At 39.5% G+C, this 14559-nt stretch overlaps 1 protein-coding gene across 1 annotated transcript in view; it reads right to left on the bottom strand.

Moving 5' to 3' along the window:
* Positions 1-274: 274 nt before the first annotated feature.
* Positions 275-14559, bottom strand: part of HTR2A (5-hydroxytryptamine (serotonin) receptor 2A, G protein-coupled) — a 72852-nt gene continuing 58567 nt past the window's right edge. The window contains 1 exon segment of the mRNA XM_008571770.1: positions 275-1135. Within this exon segment, the coding sequence (XP_008569992.1) occupies positions 333-1135 (803 nt within the window). The 3' untranslated portion in view covers positions 275-332.

Here is a 14559-nt window from a genome sequence, read left to right as displayed (position 1 = left end):
GAAGTTAATTTAGATTTATTTAGGGCTTCATTATAGTTACACAATAAAAGCTAATTATTTTAAAGACATATCATTTACAATGTTAAAAATAAGTATCATAAAGCTCACAGCTGAATGCTGTCAGAACATTTTTGAAGTGCACATTTTGTGGCATTTAATCCTGCTTTTCATTGACAGAATAAAATGAGGCATATAGATATTATTGTTGGTTCCGCTAGGCTGGCCTAATTTGGCCTAATTTTTTCCAGTCTCCCTGTTTTTTTCTCTTTTTTCCCCAGATAGGTGAAAATGTGCTCAGCATGCCCTTCATGGTTGCCATGGCAACTAGCTTATCACACACAGCTAACCTTTTCATTCCCAGTGTCGATCTTGTCTGTAGAAGCATCTTGTGAATGTTGTTTTCCTAGAGCAACCATAGAGCAGTCATTCTCTGTTGTCTTGGCATCTTTCTTTGAATTCTTTTTTTGTCCCATTTGGAGTTGACTAGACTTGTAGGCCAAGGTGGGTATAGTGTTCACTAAAATTAACTGCAATGGTTTTTTGTTTTCCTTGTACTGACACTGAATATACCGTGAAAAGGCCGACCTATAGGTCTTATTGAACAGTGTGTAGACAAGTGGGTTGACCGCTGAGGACAGGTAACCAATCCAAACAAACACGTTGAGCAGGGCTCCGATGACGTCCTCATTGCATGACTCTTTGCAGATGACGGCCATTATGTTTGTGATGAAGAAAGGGCACCACATCACCACAAACAGAAAGAAGACGATGCCCAGCACCTTGCAAGCTTTTTGCTCATTGCTGATGGACTGCATAGTCCTCCTGCCTGCGTAGGACCCTGGTTCCCTGTGGATCGACCGCTGGAAGAGCTTTTCAGAAGATAGGGAACTCTGAGGGAGGAAGCTGAAAGAAGCTAATTTGGTCCGTGTGCCAAGATCACTCACACACAAAGTAGCTTCTTTCTGGAGTGACTTGATAGTTAGAAAGTAGGTGATCACCATGATGGTTAAGGGAATGAAAAATGACACAAAAGAGCCGATCAGGACAAAGTTATCATCAGCGAGTAAGCAACTCCCCTGCTTAAAGACCTTGGAATCATCCTGTAGCCCAAAGACTGGTATTGGCATGGATACACCTGGAGATGAACAGAAAACACTATTATTAAGGAACTGAGTACACGAAGGCAAGAGCATCGCCAAATAAAGTGGCTCTTTAAAGGATTTTATATTAACATTGTTTAAAAGCTGAACACATACTTTCAATGAGAATTTAAAATTCCTTTGGACTTACTTATATGTTTTATAAGTATATATTATTTAGTTCCTTATATGTTATATTGCCCTATATAGATAACTCTTTACTTAAAAATAACCATAATAAATCTAGCTTAAGTTTGTCATGCCATATTTCCCTGATTATAACATTATACCTCTTAATTGAAGAAAACATATGCAGAGGCAAAGAAACAAAAATAAAAATGACCAATTGTGCCACCATCCAGAAATGGCCACCATTAACCATCTGATGCTGTTTGTCTTAGGAACCCTCCCCCCATATCATGTACACACATTTTAAAACAGAATTGGGGTTGTATTTCATACATAGCTCTGCAACTGTTTTTTTTTTTATCTAACAGTATATCATGAGCATGGCTTATACATAAAAATAACTATACAATTATAAACATAGTATATTTTCTTTCTAAGAAATTTGGAAAATATAAAAAGGCAACAATGAATAAAGAAAAAATAATATCTATTCTCACCAGCCAGGGGCAACTGTAATTTACATTTGTATTGTTTCTTCTTCCATTTACATGTACCCATAAAAATATATGTATATAGTTTATGTGCAGTTTTAGATTTTTCTATTCCATTTAACATTCAATTCTAAAAATTGCACATATTTTAATATGTTTTAAAAACATAGTTTTCTAATGTTAATTTAGAAAGTAACTTTAGAAAGTAACTTTAACCAATTTTGATTCTTTTTTTAAAAAGTTTTTACTGTGGAAAAATTTTAACATATACAAAAAAACCAAAAAGAACAAAAACACAAACTCAGCACGATGAGCCTATCACCCGGCTTCAACAGCAATCAACTTGAGACCAATCTATCTCCCCCATACTCCCCCTGCTGCTACCCTTCCCATGATGTTGAAGCAAATCCTAGACATAGTTTCATTCAATCTGTAAATATTTTATTATGTAGATCTAAAAGCTATGTACCCTTAGAAAAACCTAATATTATCACAGTACCATTTTCATTCCTAGATAGAAATTTAATATTTCCTTAATATCAGTAAACATAGAGTAAGTGATAAAATTACCAACTGCCCCACAAAGGTCATGATATATTTTTAGTAGAACATTCATAAAAGTGGGTTACAAAAAACAAGGCAGCCACACATTTTCTTTTACCAACAAATATGGGAGTTAGGTACAGAAGGAGACAATACATGGGATCATGTACGTATGGTTGGCTGCTCTCATTCAGATTCGGGGATCTGCGAGGCTCCCTCAGGCTCAGGGCTCAGGCAGAGGAGGGAGAGGTGAGGAAAGGCAACCCTTGGCCCTAATCATGCTAATTTCTCCCAGGATGATAGGATCTTATTAAAGGGATATTCAATTGGCCACGTTGTGCAGTTACGCCCCTTTCTGAGGCTCAGGAGATGCTGGGGAGGTTGGGTCTTGCTGCTCAGGCCACAGTCCCCACAGAGCCCCTCTCCCCTCCTGGGGGAATACGGCGTCTTTCCTCTCCTGTCCTGGGACTGGTCAGGCCAGGGTAATGATGAGATGGCTGGTTCTCTCTGCCATAAAGGAAGAATCAGAGGGATGGGAAAGGAGAGGAAACATGAATCAAATTCTCCATATAACTTACTTTAAGGTTGCTTCTCATGAAAGGGTAGATACCAAAGGGATACTCTTGAAGGAAGAGTAGAAATAAGGTTTCCTTCTAACTCCTGCCCATCTTTTTGGCTCCCTCAGAGCTGTACAACTTACTTTAAGGTTGCTTCTCATGAAAGGGTAGATACCAAAGGGATACTCTTGAAGGAAGAGTCAGAAATAAGGTTTCCTTCTAACTCCTGCCCATCTTTTTGGCTCCCTCAGAGCTGTACAACAAAGAGTGCCCTGGTTACTACTCTGACCACCCTTTAGAGTCCAATAAGTTGTCTAAGCTAGCCAAGATCATCGGTGTCAGGGGCTACTGCCTGACTCTTGCCATCCATCTGGAGAAAGTTCCTTTGAGGATCTGTAATCTAACTTCTGCACACTCAGAACAGAGGCCAGCTCCATCCAACCAGGGGCTAACCTCACGTCACCTCATAGTGGCCATCTTGGCAAGGAAGGAATATTAACTTGAATTGATGTAATGCTTAACACAATCTTTCTTAGTGACATTTGTCATTATCTTCACAGACTTAACTGATAATATTTGTCACTTGTCTGTGCAAGGCCATCTCAGTATTCTTGGAAGGTGGAGATAAATGACATCGGAGCTGTTCTTAAGGACACTAACTGTGGCTAATGACTCTTCATTTCCTTTATTCTTCTCTGTTTCCCTTGCTGGGAACATTCTGTGGGCCAAGAAGAGATGGAAGAGCTCTGGCTCCAAAGGGGAACATCCTCTGAGACCCTAGACACCCACCAGTTTTTCTTATCCTTCAAAAAACTCTTGGTCATAAAAGTTAAGACATGAATTCTAACAATAGTGTTTTTTCTTCCAATGTTTAGTGTATATCTGTGAAAGATGTTTCCCATACTCATCTACACAGTCTTCTTAGACAGTGTAGTTGCTCATTGACTAGACATCCATTTGAGACAGCTCTGGATTGAGTCTTGCCTGTGGTTTGTTCTGGATGGGTTACTTTGTCCCTGTAGTCTTCAGTTCTTCATCTATAATACAAGGCTGGCACCATCCTGCCTTCATGGGTATAATGAGGATAAAAAATGGATCAAATATGCAGAGCACCCAGGACAGTGTCTATCCAAAGTGGATATTCTACCAATGGTAGATAAACACGAGAGTAGCTTTCTCTGCAGAATTATTCAGGTTAGATACATCAACATTATTTTGTTCTAATCTATATTGTTTAGTTTGTATATACTACACTTTATGTAATATATCTTCTTAAACCAAAAAAAGATAAAAAAGAGTTTGGGCTATTGCTTATGTAGTTAATAATGAAGTAATTATTAGCTTCTTCCAGGGTGACATAGGGTCTCAATGAGTTTTAATTTTATACAGCCAGAACTTGTTGATTACTTTTCTAATATGACAAATTATTAGCCATGATATACATAAACAAAATATTAAAAGGCATGTGATTTTGTAATTATGGGTGTTCATTTTTCTGATTAATACAAAGGAAGTTACTACCTTGAGAGCCTTTTGACCTATTTGTTTGCAACCTGGTAATTTAAATAAGTGACAAATCTCAATTAACCAGAGTATGGGATAGCCTAGCATGCCAAATTCTTCAACCATCTGGAATTCAGAGCAATGTCCTTGGTTTCAGAGAACACACACACACACACACACACACAGAACATCTGGAATTCAGAGCAATGTCCTTGGTTTCAGAGAACACACACACACACACACACACACACACACACACACACGTCCAGATTTCTGCAGCTAGGAGGGAAAGGGGTGATGGAGCATCTGCACTGTACTGACGTGGAGACTCCCCCTCTTAGCTGCCTGGGATAGAGAGCCATTGTAACAGAGGATAAGGTAAGAGGGAACAGGTAGGGTTGTTCTGTGTTTGGAAGAGAGACCTTAATTTTCAGCAGGGGAATCTAGCTGATTAGGTCTTTAAGTGACCCATTCCTCTTTACATACAGCAGAAGTATCCCAAATGCTATCATATACCATTCTTTTTCAGTGCCCCACTCATAGTAAGTGGTCAGTAAGGGTTTGTAGCAAGAATAACCAGAAAGTTAAAGCAACACTTTATAAAGAGGGAAAGAAATTTTCTGTCAAAGAACTAGAACTTCTATATAGACTTTGTGGGTACAATAAGCAGTTTAGAAACACGCTCATACCGAGAGAGATGAAGACACTGGCTGATACTCAAGATTGTAGTCACAGCGAGCTCCATGGCATTAATTTCCTGGCAGCTTTTTTTGATAATAGCTGCTTTTGGAGACCTGACATCTCCTCTCACTTGAAATTTCTGCATATAAAGCATTTTCCTTTATGAACAAACAGACAGTAGCTTGAACTACGTGACTCTGCATTTTGTTTAATATATTTTTTCTGAAGAGTGGAAAACAATCAAAATTCAGTATCAGTATTGGATCCTCCATGTGCATTCTTATTTCTTTCCATTGAAACTCAGATGATGAAATGAATGGGAAACACTTATCCCCAAGAACATGAAGGCTTTGGTTGGGGTCTTTCTTTTAGCAGAGCTCTGCTTATTCTTTGCACATAAAGTTTGCACCTCTAGTTAACATCACAGGCTGTGTAAACGATCTTAACTGAACCACTGGCTGTGAAAGATGGGCTTTATTCTTCATCCTAGATTTTTACACTTTAATATGTTAGGACTGAAGGTAATTCCGAGACAGTGTACATTCCATGGGAAACAAGAAGGTTGCCTTATTAGGTAGCTATCCTCTCGCGGGGAGAGGACAGTGGGAGTCCCTAGGGGCCTCAGGTGGAGTAGGAGGTGGGGGGAACAGAAACAAATATTCCAGGGCTCTTGTGAAAAAGATTGAATTTCGGTTCATAGATTTCAGATCCCCTGAAACTGCTATCTTTTCTTTGCATTTTAATGCATGCAGAACTTTTTCAGGTTGTAAGAATAGATTTACTAGCAGTTTGATAGAAAGCACCACAAGTAAGTACTGCAGGATAATCCTCATAATGCAGGGAAAGAGGGATTGACTATGGCAACTGTGACTTGGAGTCACTGTCCTTCTAATGTAGAGTGTAATGCTCAAGAGTTGCTAAATTCCTTATAATCTTTGGCAGATGCACATAAAAATGAGAGCCAGTTAAGCATGTTAGTTACCCAAGAAGTCGTATGTTTCTTCTCTTAGATTAATTCTGAGTAGCTCTAATAATAAACTGCAACTTTTAAAGGTATTTTCACATGTGTTTGTTCACTCTAAATTGATGTTTTACAAAATTGTAAAAACATTGCCCACACTGTCCTATGGGCAAATAAAAATTTCACTTTATAGATATAAAAACTGGGGCCTAGCAAGCTTAACTAATTTACTTAGAATCACACAGAAATTTAGGTGCAAAATTAAGAATCCTACTTAGGTTTCTTAATTCTTATGGTTGATTTTTAAAAAACTGCTTATTTGTTACTTTTATAGAAATTATAAAAGTCTATGACTAAGTCCGAGGTTCTTAACATTGGTTTCAGGAAGTCTGTGGTAGTCCTAAAATCTGAAAACTTTGCACATATGCATATCTCCTTGAAGAAAGATAGAGCTTTCATCAGCTCTTTCATCAGAAAAGTTGCAGCCCCCAATGTGGTCAATAACCACAGAATTACATTGATGTTGCATATACAGAACACACACATGCACACCCACACTCACACATGCACACACACAAACACACTCCCTGATGATTCTCTGTTCCTTGATCTTTTTGTTTTTCTTTTCATTCTTTAATTTCAAAGTCACAATTTCCTCTAGTGAGACATTATTTTTTGAGGCCAGACAAATATTTAAAAAATAAAATCCTTATAATCAACACTTCTCTCATATGTAGCAATTATTCTCAACTTTGGCTGCACATTAGAATCACCTGGGGAGATTTTAAAAATTACATCGCCTGGGCTCATTAGCAGAAGTTCTTATATTAGTACTTTAAGAAATACGAATGCCCAGTTCCCACAGACATTAAAACAAAGAACACCCCAGTGATCCTAATACATAACCAACATGGAGAACCCTGGATATATACAGTTAAAAGCATAGTAAAAGTGTGATTATTTTGGAATAAAACTAAATCAAGTAAAGTTTTACGGCTTTGCCATTTGCCTTTGTTAAATGAATCCATTAATTTTTTCATAGGCTCAGGCTAACTTCCCACAGCAAAGCAAAGTGGAGAACTGATTGGGAGAGAAAGAAACCATCCTTCCATCCCTCTCCCAACATGCACATGAGTTATTTAAAAAAGAAAATGTATCGGGTGAGGTTGCTGTGTTAAGCCATTTAAATCCCTTTTTCAATTCCTTGACCATTATAACTAAATCTCCAAAAAGGTTTTCAATCTTGTGTTCTGTCCCAGTAGTTGGAAGAAACCTCAGTCTCCCTGGTCTAAGCAGTTATGCACTGCAGAGCTGTTGGCCTAATTGTCCCTGCCACAGATTGCTAGTAAGGTGGTCTCTGGCTCTTCCAACACTTACTTGTTTCCATTCTGTTTCATAGCACAGAGGTTGTGCTTTTGATATGACGATCTTGCACTGAAAGGTAGAAACTGAATTCTGACTTGTAGACGTGGGTTGTCAGCTGTCACTGCAACACCTGGAAGCCTATCCATGTCTCTCTTGTCCCAGGGCAGATTTACTTCCATCCACCTTATTTTCCCCGGACAGTGAATAACAAAACTGAAACAGAATCTGAACCATATCATATACAGTAATTTGAATAAATTATCAGAACCATGTTTTTCTGTTGTAATCACAAGTAATAAAGCAACTCTTTGTGATAGATATGTTAATTAGCTTGATTTAATCATTCCAGGTGTACATATATCAAAACATCACGTATCACAGAAGTGTATACAATTATGATCTGTCAATCAAAAATGATATTAATAATAAAAAATAAAACTCTTCAACTCAACTTGTCACCCACTGCCCTTTTCTTTTTTTAATAAGCAGATGTAACACTGTCCACCAAAAACAAGTGTTCTTTTCTAGATGGCATGTTTAGCAAGATGCTCATGAGCAAAGATTTATTCTAAAAAAATTTATCTGTGCCTTCTATTCAACCTCATCTTGAAAATATTACATCCTTTCTCCCATTTGTAAAAAGGGGGCAGATTTTGAAGTGGTTCTTTCTGAAAGCTTGGTGAATGAGTCTTACATGTGACATGTCTCATTTCAGAGACTCTGGTCTAGAAGGCCACGGGTGTAGAAACCCCCATGGTGCCTGGAAAGTTGGGCTGCAGCAGGTGCTCTCATCATCCAGACCCACAGGCAGTCAGTTCTTCCTCCAGCCTCTTGCACAGGGTGTTCTAAAGCACCACATTCATTGTATTACACTATGAAGAACCTATGGTGTCCCCAATGCTCAAGTGAAAACTAACTACTCAGCCCACCATATAAGGTCGTTGTAATTTGGTCTTAAAATAATTACTCAGCTTTCTCAGTCTTTGACATAGTCATGTGCTGTTCTCTCTGTCTTCCTCTTGTCTTTAAGTATGTCGTGAACTACTCAGGATGATATTACACATAGCTTGATAAGGTCGTTGTAATTTGGTCTTAAAATAATTACTCAGCTTTCTCAGTCTTTGACATAGTCATATGCTGTTCTCTCTGTCTTCCTCTTGTCTTTAAGTATGTCGTGAACTACTCAGGATGATATTACACATAGCTTGATTTTTTTGGCTAGTCACATAGTGTGATGTGAGGAGCTCCTGAGACCTGTCTCCTCTCAATGGCTTGTTTGGTGGACTGCAACATCTCACTCTTAAGAGTAAGAGATCCCATTTTGTGTGACTATTAACCCAAGTTCAGGTAGCAGTGGCACAGAGATGCACAGCAGGGAAGACTCCCGAGGGCACGGGCTTCTCACTCTTAAGAGTAAGAGATCCCATTTTGTGTGACTATTAACCCAAGTTCAGGTAGCAGCGGCACAGAGATGCACAGCAGGGAAGACTCCCGAGGGCACGGGCCGTGGGAAGGAAGGGTTTCATAGGAGAGAAGACAGAGAGTGGTTCAGGGACAGAGGTCTGAGAGGGATGTGGTGGCTGTGGCATGTTGGGTTGTTCCTAAAGGCTCAGAGCACCATGGGGAAATGGCACTGTAAACAGTTACTGGGAAGTACCTAGACTCACTTCTCATTTTTGCCCTGAACCAATTTTAGACAGAGGTCTGAGAGGGATGTGGTGGCTGTGGCATGTTGGGTTGTTCCTAAAGGCTCAGAGTACCATGGGGAAATGGCACTGTAAACAGTTACTGGGAAGTACCTAGACTCACTTCTCATTTTTGCCCTGAACCAATTTTAGTGCCATCCCCTTCCCTGAAATGCTCTACCAACTAGCTGAGGCTCCAGGATTTCTGTGTAGCAGGGGCTTAGGGGTGGCAGCTGGTTGGGCATGGGGGAGTGAGACAGCCTGTCTTGTGGCTACATTTGCATACAGCCTTTACTTTGACTGTGTAATTATTTGGGAGTGGTTTGGAGAGCTGTGGATGAAGATTATGTCCCCAAACTGTATCCTATATATTTATCAAGTCAGAGCTCAAGGTAGATCCCCTGTATGAAGCCTTCTCCACATTCGCTCTCTCTATAATAAGAACTCTTTTCCTTACTCTATATTCCTTCATCACCTTCTTAATGCTATATACTATGCTAGTTTACACTTCGAATACCTTAGAGCTTTCCTCTAGAAATGTCATTGCACCCATGAGATGATAATCTTACAAATGGCAGATTCTTTCACATATTGCAAGCCGCTGTAGCATCCGATGTGATTCTGCTTCTACTTAAGGGCTTACTAAATGCTTGTGGGGTTGAAGAGTAAACAATAGGAGGGAGAGAAAAAAGAGGGTTAGAAGTAGATTACATTTTATAGATACAACTTGAAATTACTGAATAATTTTATAATGCTTCCCTTCACTTTTACTGGGAAAACATAGTAACGAGGCTGCCAATAAGCCACATAGGGAGGAAAGAGGGGAAATGGACATTTATAGGATACATAACTTTTACACTCTTTTAAGAGAGAGATGCATATGGGATTCGCCAGCACATGAACTGATCACCTTCACAGCTAAAAATCACAGGGGAAGAGATCGTTGTAACACACAGTGCCTAGTGGAAATCTGGAGACTGGGTTTATTCCTGTTACTTCTGACTCATAACCTGGACCTAGGACTGTTATTTTTCTCAATGTCTTTTTCAGGTAAATGAAACATGTATTAAGAAACTATAGCATGATATAGCGAAGAAAGTACAGAATTTAGCATCACAAGACACAAGTTTGTCTCCTGACTCTGTTTCTCACTAGCTGGGTGACCTTAGTCTGCTTAATTTTAAAGCCTCCACCTGCAAGGTGGAGATAATAAAAAGAGAGTCCTCTCCTAATTTATATGTAGGGCTTTGGTGAAAAAACTGAATTATTTTGTGAAGTTTTAAGATTTATTTTGATGAAAGTGATGATAATTTTACTTAGCACTATGTGAGACTGCAGTTAATGCAAAAGACCTAGGAGAAGCTTCCTGAAGCCTAAGAGCTTACAGGGAAAACAAAATATACTCACACGATTTAGCAAGGCAGCAATGCAGGAGAAAATGAGATCAAGAGGCAAAATAGATGTCCTGAAAAAACACTGCTATATGATGTCAGAGTGCAATGCTCAATGTAGGTGGGCATCTCCAGGAAAGAATCGTGTGGAAGACGGGAGCTGAGCTAGGCCATGTGGATGAACAGAATCTGGATGGGGGTCAGACGCAAAGGCAAGGAGATCTGTGCATCCTGGCCGTGGCACACCTGGCCTTGCTGGGGATGAGGCAGTCTGCTGTTCGGCATACAACTGTGGACTCAGGAGCAAGCACACCTGCTGTGTCACTTCTCAGAGTCATTGAGTAAGTCCTCTATTGGTGACAGAAACCAGTTTTGGTCCTTCATCCTTCAATCAAATATTAATTGAGCCTACACTGAACTAGGTACTTTAGAAATTCGAGAGGAAGAGGGTGATTGAGTCTAAAATCAGTTACTTTATCATCCAAGACCTTTCACTGTCAGCCACTAACTCATCAATCCAAAATGAGACTAGGGAGGGAGATGGTACAGAGAAGTAAGCAGAGAAATTAGGTTAGCACTGGCATCAAATTGTTGAAAAATGAGGCATCCAAGGTAAATCTGTATCTACCCTGGATTTCTTTTTGTTCAAGGGTGCTGTAATGTAGGACAGCAACGTTTAGTCTCAGGACTGAAATATTTGGTCTCAGGACTCCTTTACACATTTAAAAGTTACTGAGGGCTCCAAAGAGTATTTGTTTATGTGGGTTATATCTATGAATATTTATTGTATTAGAAATTTAAACTGAGAACATTTAAAATAATTATCAATTCATTTAAAATATAATAAACCTAGTATGTATTAACATAAGTAGCATATTTTTATGAAAAATGACAATATTTTTCAGAACAAAAATGTGGCAGTGTTTTACAAGTGAAAAATCTCTTTAATGTCTGGCTTCACAGAAGACACCTGGATTTCCATATCTGTTTCTGCTTCAGTCTGTTGAGATACCACACACCACGTATCCTCTGGAAAACTCCTCCTGATCCTCGTAAGAGGATGAGAGAGAGAAAGGCACATAACATATCATTATTTTGAAAATAGTAGTGACTCCCTGGACTTCCTGAAAAGGTCTCAGGGATACCCAGGAATTTGCACAGCACACTTTAAAAGCCACTGATATAGGAGAAGAAAGCCACTAGGTTGGAGTCAGAAAACCCACGTTTGGATTTCCTGTGACTTTAAGCAAGCCACTTAATCTCTCTGAGTTTTTTTCTCCTGTAAAATGGAAATTATTTTAATGTAATCTCTCTCTCTCTCTCTGGCAGCTGGCCAGTAAGGGGATCTGAACCCTTGACCTTGGTGTTATCAGCACCATTCTCTCTAACCAAGGGAGCAACCGGCCAGCCCTTAATTAATAGTAATCGCTTTAAAGGATTATTATGAGGAATATAAATGAAAATTGCTCTACTATTAGTAGTAGATATAGTATCATCTAACAGCTGGCAATCATAGAGAAAAACATTCTATAGCCTTCCTTAATATACAGAGTTCTTCATTCTGTCTAAAAATCCCTGCTGCTACTGAAATCTCCAATCACTCTGGTGTGGCTCTAGCAGAAATGAAAACCAGCTTGCTGTCACCCTTACAGCTTCATTAAAAAACCTGCACATGGCTTGCCTCCTTTGTGCATAGGTCTGTGTTAATATGAAACCAGCTCATCACCTAAGGTAGGAGCCTTGCGCAGCAAGAATGTCTCCCAGAATGGCTGATAATGGACTCCTGGGTGGAAACTGAATGACTTCTTCCGCAGACAGTAACAATGAAGTCAACTGCCAAAAGTACTGAGTAATGGGTGTGCAATGTGATACTGCTTTAAAAGTACATGTTAAGATTCACAGAGTAAGGATAGAAGGGAGATTTCCACTGTGCACTTTCTCTGTGGGTACAGGGTGGTCCTATGAAATCTGGGGCTTCTTTCATAGGTGTTGGGATTCATGAAATTAGTGTGAATGGCTTCCTCCCAATGCAGCCCTGCTGAAGGGTTCCCAAAGACAGGTCTGCCATTGCTTGTTTTATTACTCAGGGTTCTTTGGTTTTAAGCGACGGAAGCTGACCCTGGCTGATTTAGCAAAATAAGAGTTTAATAAAATGATATTGAGTACTTCAATGAATTCTTGAGATGGCTGGGCTCCAGGCTAAAATTCCAGGAGTAAAACTGCACTGCAGATGCAATATCCAGATGAGGAAACTTCTGCTGTCTTCCTTGCCCTCTGAGCACTGAACTACAGAAGTACATGCTGCTGTGCCACCAGTGCCACTGCTGTACCATGGACTCAACTATGCAGCTCTGGAAATGCTGACACCTCAGCCATGCTGGCAAAAAAAGCGGGGGAGGCATTCTCATCCTGTTTGTTCATTTCACTCTTTTCCAAATTACAGTTTTGCCAGTGCTGCTATTTGGCGGAACTAGGCTACAAGCCAATGTCCTAGCTATAAGGAAGGTTGGGAATTTGAGTTCTGACTCTCAGGAACTTCCCCAAATATTGAAAGGCTAGTTGAAAGAGATGGACAGCTACAAATACAGCAGATACCCACTTCACTTGACCTTGGAGTGACTGGTAGATACTGTATTTGGGGGGAGGAGGGGGAGTTGCCTCTTCCAAAGATGGCATCGCTAAAATTTCTGGCCTTTTCCAATGTCCCTCTTGTGATTGCTTTCTCTTTATGATCTCTGCAGTCAGCGTATGTTCAAGTATGTATGTGAGTCAGTGTAGAAATGTAAACTACATACGAATCACTATGAACTCCAATGCTTATTTCTAGATTGGCCAATTTAGTGATATAGCTGAGTTATGTGGTGGGGTATCAGACACTGGGGAGAATGGTGCTTGGTAAACTGAATAGTGTTGGGGGCAATCAGATTCAATAAAATTAAAAACAAAACACATTGTGCAAGCCAAACAAAACGTATCTGTAGGCCAGACACATTTTTCATTATTCAATTAGCTTGGCACAGGTTTAGAGCTTTAAAAAGTTTCTTTCGGGTTCTTTTTTCACATTTCTTATGTGATTCTCACCTTGGCCTTGCTCTTAGGGTCACTGTCCCCGTCCTGATAAACTGAACTATTTCTACCACAAGGCTCAAATAACTTTTTGTTTAGGTTCCTAAGACTTGAAATCAAGCAGGGTCTTTCTCAGCATGGGTTTCAGGAGCATGCCCCTTGGACTCAGATAAAAGCTGTTGTCACACAGACAAGTTCTTGTTCTGACAGTGCCCCTTAGCACTATATGGGGCTCAGAAAGTCCCTAACTAGCAACTCCGTTTTCTAACCTGAGCTAAACTCTGTATTTCCTTCCCATCTGAGCCAATCTCTCTTGAGCTCTCAGGATTCTAGAAGGTTCCACAGTTCCACCTTTCATCACATGACAAATTGGTTGGCTCAGCCCTCCACACTTTCCATCCAGCTCACGGAAGTCTGAGATAAAGAGCTTTGGGTTTTGATTTCTCTCAGACTGTATTTGCAGCAAGCAATACTAAAGCTGCTACTCAATGAGATTTCATTTACTCCATCTTCCACAAAGTTGTACATACCCTGAAACGTTAGTGATTTGGAGGGAGAATTTTTTTTGTATGACATTGGAGAGACATTTCTGTGGTCTGATTTCTGCTTGTGAATGCCCATCTTCCCCAGTCTAATTACATCCTTAGTTTGCATAAAGATGCACTGACTTCAGGTTAAAAAGCAGCTTTAATCAAGACATTTTTCCGGTTGTTAACAAGAGGATCATTTATAGATTTTTTTCAAAGGCTAAAATAGATCTTAGTGATCATCCGGTTAAGCAGCTTTTTCTCACAGTTGATGAACCAAGGTAGATATTAAATGCTTCATTCAAGTTTACACCGATAGGTAAAAATTGAAGAAAAAAACTACATTTATAGGCATCCATAATGTGTCAGACACAGTGTAGGTCTTCACAGATGTCAGCAAATTTCATCCTTGTAAGGAACTGGTGAGGCAAGAATTATTATTCCTATTTTTACAGATAAAAATTCCCTGAGGATCCAGGGTATTCTATAGCTTGCTCTAAGCCTTACAATTAATAAATGAA

The sequence above is a fragment of the Galeopterus variegatus genome, unplaced genomic scaffold (genome assembly GCF_000696425.1).
Source record: "Galeopterus variegatus unplaced genomic scaffold, G_variegatus-3.0.2 Scaffold716, whole genome shotgun sequence".
Lineage (NCBI taxonomy): Eukaryota > Metazoa > Chordata > Mammalia > Dermoptera > Cynocephalidae > Galeopterus > Galeopterus variegatus.
Note: the sequence above shows the minus strand (reverse complement) of the source record. Positions and strands in the feature narration are given on the sequence as shown.